The following is a 16,427-nucleotide window of genomic DNA, read 5'->3' as shown; positions in this document are numbered from 1 at the left end:
ATTAGACGTTGGATGATTATTAACTTCCTTTTACCTAATTCTGACAAGACAGAAGTACTTGTACTAGGACCACGTGTAGCTAGAAGTAATCTTTCTGATCTCACAGTAACTCTGGATGGACTTTCTGTTTCATCATGTGCAGCAGTAAAAGACCTTGGAGTGATTACTGACTCCAGTCTATCATTTGACGCTCATGTAGTTAATATGACTAGGATAGCCTTCTTTCATCTCAGAAATATTGCTAAGATGAGAAATATATTGTCACTACATGATGCAGAAAAATTAGTTCATGCTTTCATCACCTCTAGACTAGATTACTGTAATGCATTACTGTCTGGATGTTCCAGTAGGAGCATAAACAAACTCCAGTTAGTCCAGAATGCAGCTGCTAGAGTCCTAACTAGAACCAGAAGATACGACTACATCACCCCGATCTTATCCACACTGCACTGGCTCCCAGTGAAATCTCGCAATTTATGATCCGCCATGTCTACTTCGATCAAAAGGTGCAGGCTATTTGTTGGTACCTGGAATAGTGAAGGCTACAGCAAGGGGAAGAGTTTTCTCTTATAAAGCACTGCAATTACCACAAACAGTTTTGCACTCAAGCCTCCATCGGTGAACAGTGGAGACGTTCAACAAAGCAGACTGGATGTAAAAACTGTAATGAATTTTCCTGGTTACACAACTGCACTATTTGAGCACGTAGTATTAGCACATTTATAGTAGGGACTTATTTATATTCGCACTCTCTGGTGTCACCCAGATGAGGACGGGTTCCCTTTTGAGCCTGCTTCCTCTGGTTCTTCATATCGCCTCAGGGAGTTTTCCCTCACCGTCTGGCTTCCTCATTATGGACAAATTCATACATTTCAAATTTATATTCTGAATTCATATATTTCTGTAAAGCTGCTTTGGGACAATGTCCGTTGTTAAAAGCTCTATACAAATAAAAGTGAACTGAATTGAATTATAACCGACAGGTGAAAAGCTTGTGCGTATAAAACGGCTCCATTGAGAGCCAGTCGAGCGTGTCAGGGAGTCTTTCGAACGGCCGTTATAAAGCGCACTACGTTGGAGACCGTTCAGAAGTGTGCATTTATTATGTAAGAGGGAAAAAATTCGATTGAGTGCATTAATATATACCTCGTTTATGTTCCAGCTGGAACTGCTGTTCTAGAAAATGAACTCTTTTTACCAGAGGCCAAAAATGGAATTCGCATCTGTTTTGAATTTATTTGCGATGTCACACTCCATAGCAGCGGTTAATGACTCATGTGAAAGTAGACACTCAGTTGCAGTTTTTCTTAAGTAATTCTTTTTTTTTTTTTTAACCTAGCCTACTAGGTTTAAGTGTTATAATTCTATTGTGGCAGATTATGTAGAGTATACAGTGTTTTAATATCAAAAAAGCTGTAGTTGTGCTGTCTGTTTTATCTCTATACTGAGGTTATTGGTGTGAATTGTTTGGCCAGCAGGGGGCTCACACCCCTCCCGTTTCCCACTACGATACCCAGTCACCATACTCTACACACAGAAACCCAACAGTGTCCTGACTAATCTTATAACGAGCTCGCGACGATAAAATAATTCATAAAATAATATTTAATAATAAAATTTGTTCGTACTGATCATAAAATCTCCGATAAGCAGATTTGGAATGGAACGCCAGTGTACTGCTCGAAAGGGTTCATCGACACCTTCTGATTGGAGAATTTCCCAGCGCACTGGGTGTACGTAATGGAACGAAACGAACTACCAGTGGGTTGTGAAGGCGTTGCGGCGGTCTTCAGAGGAACCTGTACCTGCGATGTAGGCCCGGGGTCAGACTCCATACTCATGCTCATCTCCAGCGTGTGTTTGTTTGAGAGGTTGCTCTTGAAGTCAGCAGACCTGCAACGAGAAAGAAAAAAAAAATTGTTCGGTATCAAACAGTGTGATTAAATTCGGTTGCTTTAACGGGCGCGGTTGAAAATCGTACCGCACGGTGCTACAGATTCTCCCACGATTACCGCCATTAGGCGGCGTTTTCAAATCATGGTTTTTCCTAAAAGATTTTTGAAATGTATGACTATCATTAAGTGTAGAGATACTTTAAAACATTACAAAGCACACCTTGAAGAGACGACAACGTTAACGGAAGTGTACGTGTGTTACCGTTCACAAAAAAAAAAAAAAAAAGATTTGCCTTAGTTATACATAATGTATATGTATATAATAAGAATCATCCATCCATCCATCTTCTATACCGCTTTATCCTTTTCACGGTCATGGGAAACCTGGAGCCTATCCCAGGGAGCATCGGGCACAAGGCGGGGTACACCCTGGACAGGGTGCCAATCCATCGCAGGGCACACTCACATACACACTCACACACTACGGACACTTTAGACACGCCAATCAGACTACCATGTATGTCTTTGGACTGGGGGAGGAAACCGGAGTACCCGGAGGAAACCCCCGCAGCACGGGAAGAACGTGCAAACTCCGCACACACAGGGCCACGGTGGGAATCGAACCCACTAATCACTAAGCCACCGTGCGCCCACTAATAAGAATCAGTGGTGTAAAAATGTTTCTTTTTTTCCCCGATGACGAATAAAACCTGCACTCTATTAGAACGATGTGAAGTTACATTTCTGAGTTGAAGTCGTACCAGAGCAGCTCGCTGGAGGAGTGATGTGAGGTGCACCTCTTCCTCTCGTACCTCCACTTCCTCCCTCCGTCCCAGGCGCTGTCCGGGTGAAGGCTCACCTCGTCCCATCTGTCCCGGGGTGAGCTGCTCACTACACAGACAGAAGAAGCAAGGTGTTGAAGCAAGGGATTTACCTTCTGCATAATTCTACTGTATGGATATCCACAAGAGTGTTTATTAACTGATAGTAACAACTTACACTTAGACTTGTACGACAGACGCCTTTAAAAAAAACAAAAAAAGTGTGTGTTTGTCGATTGTGAAGAGACATTTAAAGCACATTTACGGAAGGCGTCTCCGGTGCCAGTCAGAGGTAAAGCTTTTTTGTTTTCAGCACAGATTATGTTATTGGAAAAGGTATTACCTCTGTTCCGTCTCACAGGCTTTATATCTAGCCATTCTGCGTGAAAGTTTAAAAACTCTCATGAAAGTAAAAACGTTTTTTTATTATTATTATTATTATTATTATTATTATTTTTCGTCCTGAAGCACACCGGAAAAAATATTGCCAGATGAGTCTTTTTTTTTTCTTTTCTTTTCCATGTTTGCTCAGATCCTGGAATCTCAGCGTGAACACGAGCTTGTGCTATTCAATGTGAAATATAAAGCAGCATAATGCTTAGCTTGAGGCTGTCTACTCGATAAGACGATGAGAATAGAGCTTAAGGCTTGTCTCTTGCCTTACAACACAGTTTTTCAGCTTGGGTTATAAGGACGCGGAAGCGGTTTCCGAGTATAGTGGAATTATTTATTTATTTATTTAAAAAAATTATAAACCAACCGAATGGCATTTAGTTTACTGTAACTTAAAGCAATCTTTTGAAAAAGTTTGTTCGGTAAACCAATGTGGAGTGTACAGATAAATATTCTTAAACTACAATAAACACATTCGACTTGATACTGTGTGAGAAAACTGAATGAACAATCAATCATCATCAATACATCATCACTAAAAGGCGGTCAATCGTACGGAAAATACGTGTCCTACCAGGAAGGGACGAAAACTAATTACAGGAAAAGCACGGATTAAGATAAGCCCCTAAGGGACCTCTTTAAACGATTGAAAGTGGCATAAAAGCCCGCAGTAATAATATTCGAGTCAGCATATGCAGATTAGAGGAAACACCTTGAATAAATGAATGACAGGTCATTACATCACAGCGTCTGTGTGAGGAATATGTCTTTAATAAACACTCAAAACCGACGGCGATGAAACTGCAGCTGTGTTGAGAATTTTAAAGCGAATATGAAATATTAAAAATGTCTGATATCAAACCTGAGTGGTTTATTAAGCAGCCAGAAAAGGTTTCACAGAATGGTCAGTGTGGGCGTGATTTAATTCCTAATATTCAAATAAGCCAATTTAATTGACAGAAATCTGGAGAATGTGCTAGACGTTTATGCAAATGTAGACCACGCCCACTTCGAATAATTTATTTTTTTTTTACAAATCAGCCGAAAACTACGTCGGAATGAGAAAGGATATTAACCTAATATATTAACGATGTTAACATGTGTAAAAAAAAAAAAAAAAAAAAGTAGATTTACAGTGGTGTGCAAAAGTATTCACCCCCGTAAACCTTTGCACAATTAGTCTCACTCGATTTTTTTTTGTATCACTTGTATATATTGTATAGATTCACGATATATAATCCCCGTCAAGTCCATTTCAGTTCCAGGCAAGGGGGCGGAACTAATATCTGAAAATATTCCAAATTCACTGGAACTCACCTGAGTCTAACGAGGCTCTCTCGGGGTTCAGGTGTCCAGGAGATAGCTGCTCGGTCTCCACCTGGATCAGCTCCGTCTCATCCGTCTTCTTCCTGCGCAGGCTGTTCTTGGAAGAGGCGCGAGGGCTGCGGCGCTCCCAAGTCCACCTCCTCTCACACGGCTCGCTCAGGTCCACCAGGTCCAGCGCTGTCGAGATGACTGCGAGAAAGAAATGACGCTTTTACCCCCAAATGTAATCAGTCAGCTAACTAGTAAGTGAAGCTTACAGCCTCCAGTTGAACACCGTGCAAACCGCATATCTGATTCCTCACACACTCTCGTCGCCTTAAACGGCTTTTTTGGAGTTGTCCGTCGTCTCCGATAGAGTTGCCGACGTGGTTTCTGACACTGTACTGTTATCTATAACAATAGACAAAAAGACTTCACAGAGCTAAAAACAGTTGCGGCTCCACTGTGAAGCTGAAACACTTTATTTCTCAGCACACAGTCCGGTGTCACTCCACACCAGCAGCACCCTCACGTAGAAGGCGTGGTCTAAAGTCTGAACGTTGAATTGCACTTTAAAAGTGTTTTGAATGACAACATTTTGGCTGTTTTATAAAATGCTACATGAACAAATCGTGTTCATGAGCAACGTGCAGAATCTTAAACTGGTAGCACCTAAGCTTCCATAAAGTGTTAGCTACATTAGCCTTGTAACTCACAGTCTGCAACTATCAGTACTGGCATGTATTAAGTGCTCCAATTATTTGTATCTGTATTGGGATTTAAACCTGAAGTGGGCGTGGCCTGAACCAAAAGGGCTTTTTATTTAAAATAATAATAATAATAATAATTGTACATATTTGCCTACGCTGTCTAACAAATTAAACTGGTTCTATTTCCGTCAGAATATATCTGATTGCTCGCTCACACGAAAGAAAAACCTGCTCACGTGACTTTCTTAAAAAAAAAAAGCGCACCTACTATTTGAAATGGATAGATAGATAGATAGATAGAGCAGCTAGATAGATGGATAGATAGATAGATAGATAGAGAGATAGATAGAGCAGCTACATAGATGGATAGATAGATATAGATAGATAGATAGATACTGTAGATAGATAGATAGATAGATAGATATATAGATAGATAGATAGAGCAGATAGATAGATAGATAGAAAGATAGATAGATAGAAAGATAGATAGATAGATATATAGATAGAGCAGATAGATAGATGGATAGATAGAAAGATAGATAGATAGATAGATAGATAGATATATAGATAGAGCAGATAGATAGATGGATAGATAGAAAGATAGATAGATAGATAGAGAGATACAGCAGATAGATAGATAGATAGTTTATTACTGGCTCAAAGACAAAAATTGTTTTAAAAGCAGCAAAAATGTAAATAATTCGTTATTTATTTATTTATTTATTTATTCGGTAGATTACTTTGTCTTTATCACTTTGAATTGAAAATTCAAAAACTCGCACTTTGGAACGTTTCTCGCCCTTAAAATGTCCCTGCATGAGACAACAGAAAGGCAAGAGAAGTAATGAAACATTTTCTGTAACATGAACAGATGCAAAAAAAAAACCCAAAAAAAAAAACCCAAGCCATCTTGCTGTGAGCACGATGTAATCTGACACATCAGTTACTGTATTTCTGAGGATTTTGGAAAAATCTGGTGAGGGCAGAGTGACTAAGAGGATAGGATGAGTTGACAAAAAAAGGAAAAGGAGAAACAGATGATGGATGGAGAGAGGGAGAACAGATGAGCGAGCAGGAACCTGCTGTGTTAGAGGTGACCGGTCGTGTGGCTCCATCGCTCTTGCTCTCGCTCTGGAAGTCGTCGATGGAGGGGCTCAGCAACGGTCGGCTCTCGTGGTGTTCGCTACCTAGCTGTAACACAAACACACACACACCCACACACACACACACACAATAAGCTGATGCTGTCATACTGCTATGTTATACAGCATATCCTCAATCACAGACATTAATATGAATATTCCTGTAATGAAAAGACAGTTTTGGCGTACAGAAAATAATCCATGCCAGTTCCTATAACACGAATGCTTCCATGGAGTTTCCTTTGGCTGTCTGCCATAATCAATAGCGTTAATAACATTTGTTGGATTTCAACATTTATTCAAACAGCAGCTGTGAAATCTGGTTAAACAAGCTGTTATTTATACACACTGACCCGCTGGACATGGATATCCGACATGGATATCTCTGTCAACACCATCGTTACCGATCAAACTGAATCTCATTAAACATCAAACGTTTACCACTGGGAACCATTCTGAAGCGTCGAACACGGATTCACACCACGTATGTGCTCGTAATCGGTGTTACGTTCTCTCGAGTTTTTACTGGATTACTGTTTTGAGTTTTCTGGCTTAAAACGGACGTTTAACGTTATTCGTCATGTTGTTCAGTATAGCCGAGCACCACGTATCATCTGTCATCTGACTGAAAATCTATCTGAGCATCCCGTGTACGATGCGATAAAGTTCACAACAGCGCGATACGTCACCTCCAAAAGAAAGAAAAATTCTTTTCCAACAACAGCACGCTCTGAAGCGGGTTATTCCTGTCACGCGACAACAACGTGTGACGCACAACTAAAGCAATGTTTATTCAAGCGCACCTATTATGGTTTTGAAACGCGCCTAATTTTGTTTTAAAGCCCCCATACGATAGATTTACACGCATCCGAGGTCAAAGAAACACTTCGGCGTGCTCGTAATTTAAACTGCAGTGTTACTGTTTCCCCCCAGTGTCACAAACGACTCGTTCGATGATCCGTTCTAAAGGATTCGTTCTTTCAGAGAGCATACTCTGCTCTGATTGGTCAGATGTCCCAGTCTGTCGTGATTGGTCTACCGCTGCCAGCGAGCAGCCGATGAAGACCAGAGGCGGGGCTTTTTGTGACAATCCTACGTAGGTTTGTACAGGAAGTGAAGTCTGGAATCACTAACGAGTCGTTTCAGCTGTTCAGAATCGGTTCCTTCTTTTGGGAGTCGATAACCCCGTTTGACGTGCGCGTTGATTTTTGAAACTTTGCACATGTTTTGTCCTGCGTCCTGAAGACGTTTCCGTCTTGAAAAACCTACTGACCATTACAAAGAGGGAAATGCAGATCCGGTCTTCAGGAGGAAGTTTAGAAATGATATGTGAGTGGATTACGTATTAATCATAGAGAAAAGCGTATGGAAATAAGCCTGTTTAATAATGCGCATGTTGCTTTAAATCAGAAGCTGCTTCAGCTCTATAAGCTGTATCGATCCGTTCCGTCCCTCATCCTCATCCTTTGGATATCTGCCAGTAAAAATTTATGTGGACTATCCAGAGCGATAAAAATCGCAGGATAAAGATGGCCTTGACATGGGCTGCCACTGACGCCTCACTCTATAACTCACATAAATAGATAATTAACTCACACATACTGACAGAACACTCTTTTCTGTCAGGTCTGGAGTGATTTTCTAACTCCTGCATTGCACTAGGAGTGTTCATATGATGTCTTGTGGACTATATGTAAGCATCTGTTATGGGAAATAGCTTATTCAGGGCAGATTCTTTGATTTGAATCTGCAAAAAAAAATTTAGTTTTTTTTTTTTCTCCGATATAATTTCTTTCATATGATTCTACAGTTCCTGAAATAAATAAGTAAATAAATAAATAAATAAATAAATATATAAATAAATGGCCTTCACACGGACTGGCACTGACACCTCACTCTATAACTCACCCAAACAGATAAGTAACTCACACATGCTGACAGCCAGATTCACACTCTTTTCTCCCAAGACTGGAGTGATTTTCATGTCTATCCATAAACGATATACTTTTTCCACACCGTTCACACCATTCAAAGCCACAAAATGTACAGCTCATAATTCGTGTCCTGAAAACTGACCCTTTGGCACAAACCAGATGGGACAAAACCCCCATACCGTCCATATAGGCTTGGCTGACACTTTCACTTTTTCAAAGTCACTTAGGTTGAAGGTGAAGCGTCTACACAGCAATGCTTACAAAATGATACGATGAAACGATAAAACTACTAGAATATGTCCAAGAATATTCAAAGTCAATAGTAAGCTGTGTCTTTTATTTTCCAATTCCACACTTCCACAATCCATGGATTTTGGAAAAACAGTGGAAAAACACAAGCATGGAACTCGCCAGCCATCATGGATTCTTAGAGGCGGAGCTTCATGGATGAGAGGTGTGCTCAAGAAGAAAAGAAACAAATCTAAAAAAAAATACAAAATTTCTAGAGCCCAAATTCTACCCTCTGCACCTTTAAATAGCTGCTTATGGTGAACACTTTTATCCAGTTCACTGCTGAGCTATGGATGCTAATATTATAGATAACTCCCTAATACCTGGAAAATACTCATTCAACAAATGCTGCTATAGCGCTGATCTTGTGAGTTGAGCTAATGAAAGCCACCGAAGTGAACTGAGCTAGCAAAGACTTTGGTGCTATTTGCGCAAGCTAATCTGATGTCGTGTCGGTGGGTGTGTGTGTTCAGCCCACCTTGGTTGTGACGGTGAGGAGGGGGTTTCCATCTGAGGAGGCCTTACGTGGGAACTCCTTCAGCATCATGGCAACCACCCTCGAGTCTTTCCCCTACAACGGTGAGATCAACAGTGAACCGGGTCAGTGTGCCACCAAGTTAGCATGGGCTCGAGTAGGCATGTGTTGATCATCGATTACACTATTCAGCATGCAGGATATTATTATCGTGGAGACTTCGCAGTGTTCCAGACTGTCTGAGCTCGTACGCTAAAAAAAAACAACTTTTGGGCAGTGTTTGGGATCCAGAAGTGAGCGGTTTCTAATTAAGAGCCAGCAGTAGGACAGTTAAGATTGAAAGCAGATGCTCGGTTCAACAGCTAGCATGTTCTTCGCTGTTGTTTTTGTGGCAGAAATCACAAAGTTAAGCTAGCAAAGCTAACAGACAGACAGTGTGTATGACGTGGTAGCTAGTATTAGCTAGCCAGCTAGATTTATTGGTTTATATACGCTTCGATACAAGAGCTAATCACAATTATATAGGTAAATAAATGAATATTATCTAATTTACGTCAGCATGCAGCTGTGTAGACCTTTACGATTCTCAGAGCGAGCTCTCTGGGACCCCTAGTGGTCCAGAATATATATCCATGAACATGCTTTTGGTTATTACTTACTGTAGCTTTAAGCCTTATTGACTGGTCAGTAGGAATACAAGGTGTTCAAGTAAAACAGTAAAATCTTGAATCCAAGAAGTGCTGTTTATATGATCCAGTGTTTCAAATCAACATCTGAATTAATGTAATATTCAGGAATAAATATCTCTAATGGCTTAAATAAAAATCATACGGTACGTATTTGCCGTGTTGTTCTAAAAATGTTGTAAACCCGTGATAAAATGTTCCTTAATTATCGTGGCACGAACAGTTTATATCAACACATGCCTAGTCTGGAGAGGAAAAAAAAAAAAAAGAAAAGAAAAAGAACATTTGCCACAACACAAAGTGTGTGCCCTCAGGTTTTTAAAACGCCTGTCAATCAAAAAGTACACAATTCAACAGAAAAGACAAAAATTCATACATCACCGCTTCCTACAGCCCCGGGAACCGCCGTACCATGATGAAACATGACGCACTTCTGACTCAGTGCATTATCTAAGGCCGCTGACGTATCAAAGCCGTTCACCGGAGAAACATCAATTATGGCTTTAAAAGATTTCAGCCTGGCTCTGGCTCTGTTCCATTCAGGGCCACGTCGAATGGACACTGTCCATCACCATAGTGCCTTTAACGGGGCTTTTAAACAGTCCCTGATCTCCTCAGACACGGCTCAGCACTTTAGCAGGGACTAGCGGAACATCGCAGTGCGGGACCAGAAGCTATTTGGCGGCCTTTTTTAATATATTCGTGCCTCACAGACTTCGGTCCCATGGAACATTCCAGTTTAATCTCCTTTTGGCTTTGGGGAAATTGTTTTATTTTTATTTTAAGAAAATTGCAGCAAGAAGCTTAAGTGAATACAGGAAGACAAAGTGGAACCCGTGTTTTGAAGGGACTCTCACCTCTATTCTGTTAAAAAATTAATTAATAATACTTAAAAAAAAAGATATTCCATGTTTTACCATGCATTACCACATTACAATATAGAATACAATGGATATAAAAAGTCTACACACCGCTGTTATAATGGCAGGCTTTGCACTAAACTCGATAGGTATTTGTAGCTATTCACGATTCCCTCTACCTTGATAAAACCCACAGTTCTGGCTGAAGAAAAGCAGCCCTAAAGCATGACACCGCGACCACCATGCTTCACCATGGGTATGGTGTTCTTTTGGTGATTCTTTAATTATTGGTGCTTCTTTTGCACTGAACATACCTTTCGTAATTATGAAATTACTATACCTTTAGTAATTGGTCTCATCAGAGCACAACACATTTTCCCACATGGTTTGGGGTGATTTAGTTGAGCTCGGATGTTTTTTGTGAGACAGGGCTTCCGTCTAGCCGCCATACCCCAGAGTCAAGACGTGTGAAGAATACAAGAGACTGTTGTCACATGCAGAGAGTACTCGGTAACTTGTCAGATGTTCCTTCAGCTCCTTTAATGTCGCTGTAGGTCTCCTGGCAGCCTCCCTGGTACGTTTTTGTCTCGTCCTTTTATAAATTCTGGAGGGACGTCCTGTTCTTGGTGATGTCGGTGCGGTTGATGATGGCCTTCACAGTGTTCACAGTTGCTTTGGAAATTCTCCTGAGCGAATCTTTTGAGATTAAGACCCTGTAAAGGCTTTGTAAGATCCTACGGAAACAGCTGGTCTTTATTTGGGCTTAATCCGAATCATTTCCTCGATGACAGCTGTAGGATAATGACTTTTGAATGCACACTTATGCAACCAGGTTATTGTAACAACTTCTTTCCTATTTTTCCCCAAAAAACCACATTCCAACGTCAAAATCTTTACAGGCCTATTGTTAAAAAAAAGAACTAATCTAAACTAATCTTAAACCTAATGCACTTTTAAATGTCAATATGAAGTATTTAATGGCTTTCATGTCAACGTTCATATTGTACGTTATTACTGTTATTAATTTTATGTTCGACCCCTGTCTGTTTTTGAAGTTTTTGAGTTGTTTTTTGTTGTTTTTTTTGCTCTCACATTCATGAGCCTCGTGACAAACAGACTCCGTTGACATTCTTTTGCCCTGTGGTCCCATTTATATCACAGACACATCCATATTTAACGAAGCCAGCAGCGCAGTGCTTGGCAGCAGCGCATTGCACCATGTGATCTTTATATTCTCACCCTTGTTTCAGTGGATAACCTTACCTGGATACCTGGATACCTGGATACCTGGATAAGAGCTGCTGCTGCAATCATAAAGTCTGTTCTACACTCGTCCAAGGATTCTGTTCAGACTGAACATCCTTTTAACGCACGTCGTTGTACTGTTGGTCTTTACTTTTACAATGATGGGTTCCTTTTTGGCTCTGGTTCCTCTTAAGAGTTCTTCTTCATGTATTCCTCATACTTTTCACCTCTAACGGCTGTACTTTTATTGTCCGGAACCGTTCGTTTTCAGTGAAGTCGTCTTCTGAATACTGTCGTCTTTAAAACCGAACCAGACCTCAAAGCCGAAGCAGCCAGGCCGCGTGCGAACGTTCCAAACGACAAATAAAAAGACGAGGAAACAAAGGTTATTCGCGTTCCACGCTGTTTGCTCGAATCCTCACCTCGTGCTCCCGTCCTACTCTATGTTTGACGATCCGTCCGTGTAACTGCGTGCGCTGCAAACAAACGCGGCCGTTTCGAATCCTCCAGATTCCTCCACGGAGCACCCTTCACGTCTGACCTTTTCCTCACACCCGGAAAGCTTTGCTCCAAAGTGTTTCAGCATCTTTGTGGTCTCAACAGAACTAAAAATAAAGCTGACGGGTGCAGTGAAGAGAAAGAGAGCCGGTACTCTGCAGCACCGGCAAACTCCATATAATCTTTCTGTCAAAGGCAGGCCCAACAATGTCTTTATGAAACACTGATGGAAACGTTACTTAAGGAGAAATGAACAAGAATGATCAAGCAGCCATTTTGCTAGTTAGCATGTTCTTTCGGATATCCCACACAACACCCTGTGATCTGCTTTACCAAGACAAATACAGCCCATACTATTTCTTTCCGAGTGTGAAAACCGCCGGTCCCTTGCGCGGCGGTGCCTCTTTGTGTGAAAACAGGCCGTTGCTACCACTCAGAGGAAGTGCTAGCGCAAGCAGCGTGTGGACTGCTGATGCTAGCAGCGAGATGAATCCTCATCACCTGAAGTTCACCACCTGCACTTATTCAGCTCTGAAGGGACTGTGGACCCATAAAGCACTCAGTGGCAGGACGACATAATACGAGTACTTCACAATATTGCCTGGCTTCACCATGTGCTGAATTTAAAAAGATGCGAATGTCCCATCCCCGCCTTTCGTTTTTGTCATCATCTAGTGTTAAATTAGAAAATCCAGCTGGCAGGAATTTCCGTCCTACTAAAGACTTGAACTCACACTGAATCCGATGCAGCTGACCGTCACAGAAGCGTGAAATATTCACAAAGGATGTTTTGTAGTGCTGTAATTGAGCATTCGCTATGCAGAAACTGTAGAGAGTGCCGTTATAGTAAAATACTCAACAATGGGGTGGTGAGGGTTAGGGTTAGGGGTTATTGTTACCTTTCGAAAGTTGATTATTTTCCATTTTCAGCGCTTCCTGAAATGCCTTATTCCTCTTATATTGTACCACAGAAGGACCAAACTCTTTTCTGAAACAGCAAAGTCTCCGTCTCAAAGTTCGATGAACCCCCCCCCCCCCCCCCACAAGCTAGAATATACATTTCGTCTTTTCTTAAATAGTGTACCCTCGTTTTAATTCCCATGACTACAATCTGACCAAACGTAACATGGCGATAGAGGTGTGCACGGGATAATTCTCGAAATCCTGATCCCGTCCACTCCTCCAGTCATACCCACCCACGATGGTTTCTAATGAACGACGAGTAGTCGGTTCTTGGATTGGATTTCCGAAGAAATGAAACAAACAAGTTGTTTAAACCACAGTGACCCTGTTCCTAAAGCTTATACGACAAGCTTATACATTATATATATCCTTTCGTACGCATGGACGCAACTACCGCACCTCATGTTGCGCCACAGTGTAGCGTGACGCGCTCAGAGGAAAGCGCTATCCGCCCTCTTCCACATACACGAGCGCATAGATGCACACGATTGGGATTCGCCGTGATTAACAACCCCTGAAAAACAAAAACACGCCTTTTTTTTTTTTTTTTTACTGTAACTGTAATATCCCGACCAGTGCAGGTTTAGTTTATGTGAAACAACGTTGAGGAACATGATCACGAAACAAAGCTAAGTGCTTTGTTTCAAATAATGAATTTTAGAAGTGTTAGTGGAAATGTGTTCCTCTCTTTGTGCAGAATTATTCCTGAGGATTTTCGGTACACGCACGAACAGTAGCAGTCACGAGCACGAGAGACAAACCCGGCCCTGACATTAGTGATGTGGTGTGAGCACTAGTCCGGAATCTGCATAAATTTTTTTCTTTTTTACCCTTAAGGTCAGCGTTGCCTCTTCGGAGTCACATTCGCGGCTAATTAGCATGAATCGTGCGTTCAGGAATGCCAATTCATTCGCCACGTATTCAAATACACGCATCCTTAATTTTTCCCTCTAGGACTTTTAGCAAACGCGTTAGAAATGATAGGCATTCATGGAATTAAAGCATGAGATTGTGTGAAAGCCTGGACGTTTAAAAGGAAAATGATGGAAAGGCAATACGGACAAACTAGCGTGATCGGCATCTGCGCTCTGGCCTCGGTTCGCTGATAATCCTCGCTGTTCCACGCTCAGATCACAGGCCGTATATCCCAGCCAGGCATCTGCTCTGATTGTCAGTGCTACCTGATCTGGTATGGGAGGAAATATGGCATGACATCTGCAACCGCACCTATAAATCGAGTTGATTTCACAGATTAGCTGTTAACCTGAAAACTGGCCTGGCTTAGCCTTCATCCAAGCCTTTCATTCAAGCAGTGTATGTGTGTGTGTGTCCCTCATATTCCACATGACTGACACAGAAGAAGACCCACCGTCCGTCCACGGATAAGGGCCGTCTTGTGATTCCTGCAAGGTCAACACAATCCAAATTCATTTTCAGCGGCGCTGTGGTGTCATTCAGACACGGATCGATATTTTGTGCCGCGTCGTACGAGTCATGAAAGCCCGAGTCCGAGTACGACTTATAAATGCTATCATATCATACGTTTATTTTATTAAATGTCAGCAATAATATGCGTGTATGTGTGTGTGTGTGTGTGTGTGTGTAAATCAGCCAAGTGGAATCAGTATTGACTTCATCTTGGCCTCTGCACGCACTCACGTTCGTTCTCAGTGGCTCAGGTGCTGCTGTCCTGCTAATCAATCCAAAAGCATTAGATTACAGCTAGAGAAGCGAAGTGCTGCTCGTTTCCTCATTCGTCTTCATATAACGCATTGATTTTGTGTTCAGTCTGATTTAGTAGGTGGACATGTGTCAATATTGCATACTTAAATCACTGTAAAAACAAAACTTATATCATAGTCTATCACGGTTTATGTAACTGGCACAACATCGCGTTAAAAAGTAATGACCGCGTCTTTATCTGATTTCCCTTGCAGTGTGAACTGTTCGTCCTTCCGAAACAGAACACACTGTATATACGACGGAGATAGATTATAGACGCTCCGCATAATCTAAAAATAATAAACTAATTATTAATAGGGATGTGACACAAACAAAAAAAATATTAGGATCGTAGTATATCGATGTATATCGGCATTCGATTAATGATGTATCTAATGTAGTTGTACTGTTTGAACTGTTTGATTATATGTTACAAGGTTACACAACCACGTTATAAAGGTTCAAAAGAGCTGTTCGGTAGCGTTTAAACAACACCAGGTCCGGGCCGCTACGATATGCAGCGCCCGAGAAAGACGCGGCAGAAGACGGTCGTTTTAGCCAGCTTTGGAGCTCTGTTTTCATTTTAATGATGCATCAGACGCTGCTATGGAGCTCAGTACGTTTCAATCGATCGCATTTTTTAAAAAAATTGATTCAGTTTCACACGGACAAACGCTCACGTTGTTTTGTACCGTTTATGATTCAGAAGTAAATAAATAAATAAATAAATAAGTCTTCTTTCGTTCATAGAACTGGTACGCTGCTCTGGCGACAGAAATGGCCGTTTTTGTTTATTACGGCGAAGGCGACCAATCGTAGTCGGAACGAGTGCTTTGCGAGTTTTACGCACTCGCGCCGCAAACGTTTCTACCGCCGCAGCAATCTCCCGATTTTTTTCATCGATTAAAAAAACGACACACGGTACTTTCCGTTCATTTAGAGTAAGTTACAGCTTTAAACAGTCGTTCCCACACGGGCTCCTTTTTCTTTTTAACTAAAAACAAAACGAACAAAAAAACAATCAACAACAGAGAACATGCAAAACTAAGGGTTAGAAAAATGGATATTATCAATTAACTTGACTACCAAAAAAGTGGCAAAGATATAAATAACTTATCAGGGGTCCGAACAGGTGCACACGTTAGGTAACAGACCGACCTCAGGATCAGGGGCAGGACCAAAGCACGAGTACACAAGTACACGGCAACGTAAACAAAAAGCACATAGAGGGAGCTGAAAACAAACCATGACATCCGCGCTCGTCACACTTGGAAACCGTGCGGTGTTTTTATTGGGAATTGGGAATTATGGGGAAGCCCTCTCGAAAAAGAACACACGGAAGAACACATTTCCTTCACATTTGTCCAGAAAATCATGCGCTGGACAATCCAGATATTTTCCTGTGCTTAAATCGAGACTCTCCTATGAGTTCTTTCTCTCTAATCTTTATTTATTCCAATGATAATAAAATAGGATCACGACTACTA

General features: G+C 41.3%; 1 protein-coding gene across 1 annotated transcript in view; it reads right to left on the bottom strand.

The window, feature by feature from the left end:
* Positions 1-16,427, bottom strand: part of pex5lb (peroxisomal biogenesis factor 5-like b) — a 38,477-nt gene that overhangs the window by 14,665 nt on the left and 7,385 nt on the right. Inside the window, exons 2-6 of the mRNA XM_053651920.1 lie at positions 8,970-9,062; positions 6,204-6,315; positions 4,427-4,624; positions 2,657-2,786; positions 1,806-1,893 (exon numbers count right to left, since the gene is read on the bottom strand). Coding sequence (XP_053507895.1) covers positions 1,806-1,893; positions 2,657-2,786; positions 4,427-4,624; positions 6,204-6,315; positions 8,970-9,062 — 621 coding nt within the window. The remainder of the gene's footprint in view (positions 1-1,805; positions 1,894-2,656; positions 2,787-4,426; positions 4,625-6,203; positions 6,316-8,969; positions 9,063-16,427) is intronic.

Source organism: Ictalurus furcatus, chromosome 20, assembly GCF_023375685.1.
Source record: "Ictalurus furcatus strain D&B chromosome 20, Billie_1.0, whole genome shotgun sequence".
NCBI lineage: Eukaryota > Metazoa > Chordata > Actinopteri > Siluriformes > Ictaluridae > Ictalurus > Ictalurus furcatus.
Note: the sequence above shows the minus strand (reverse complement) of the source record. Positions and strands in the feature narration are given on the sequence as shown.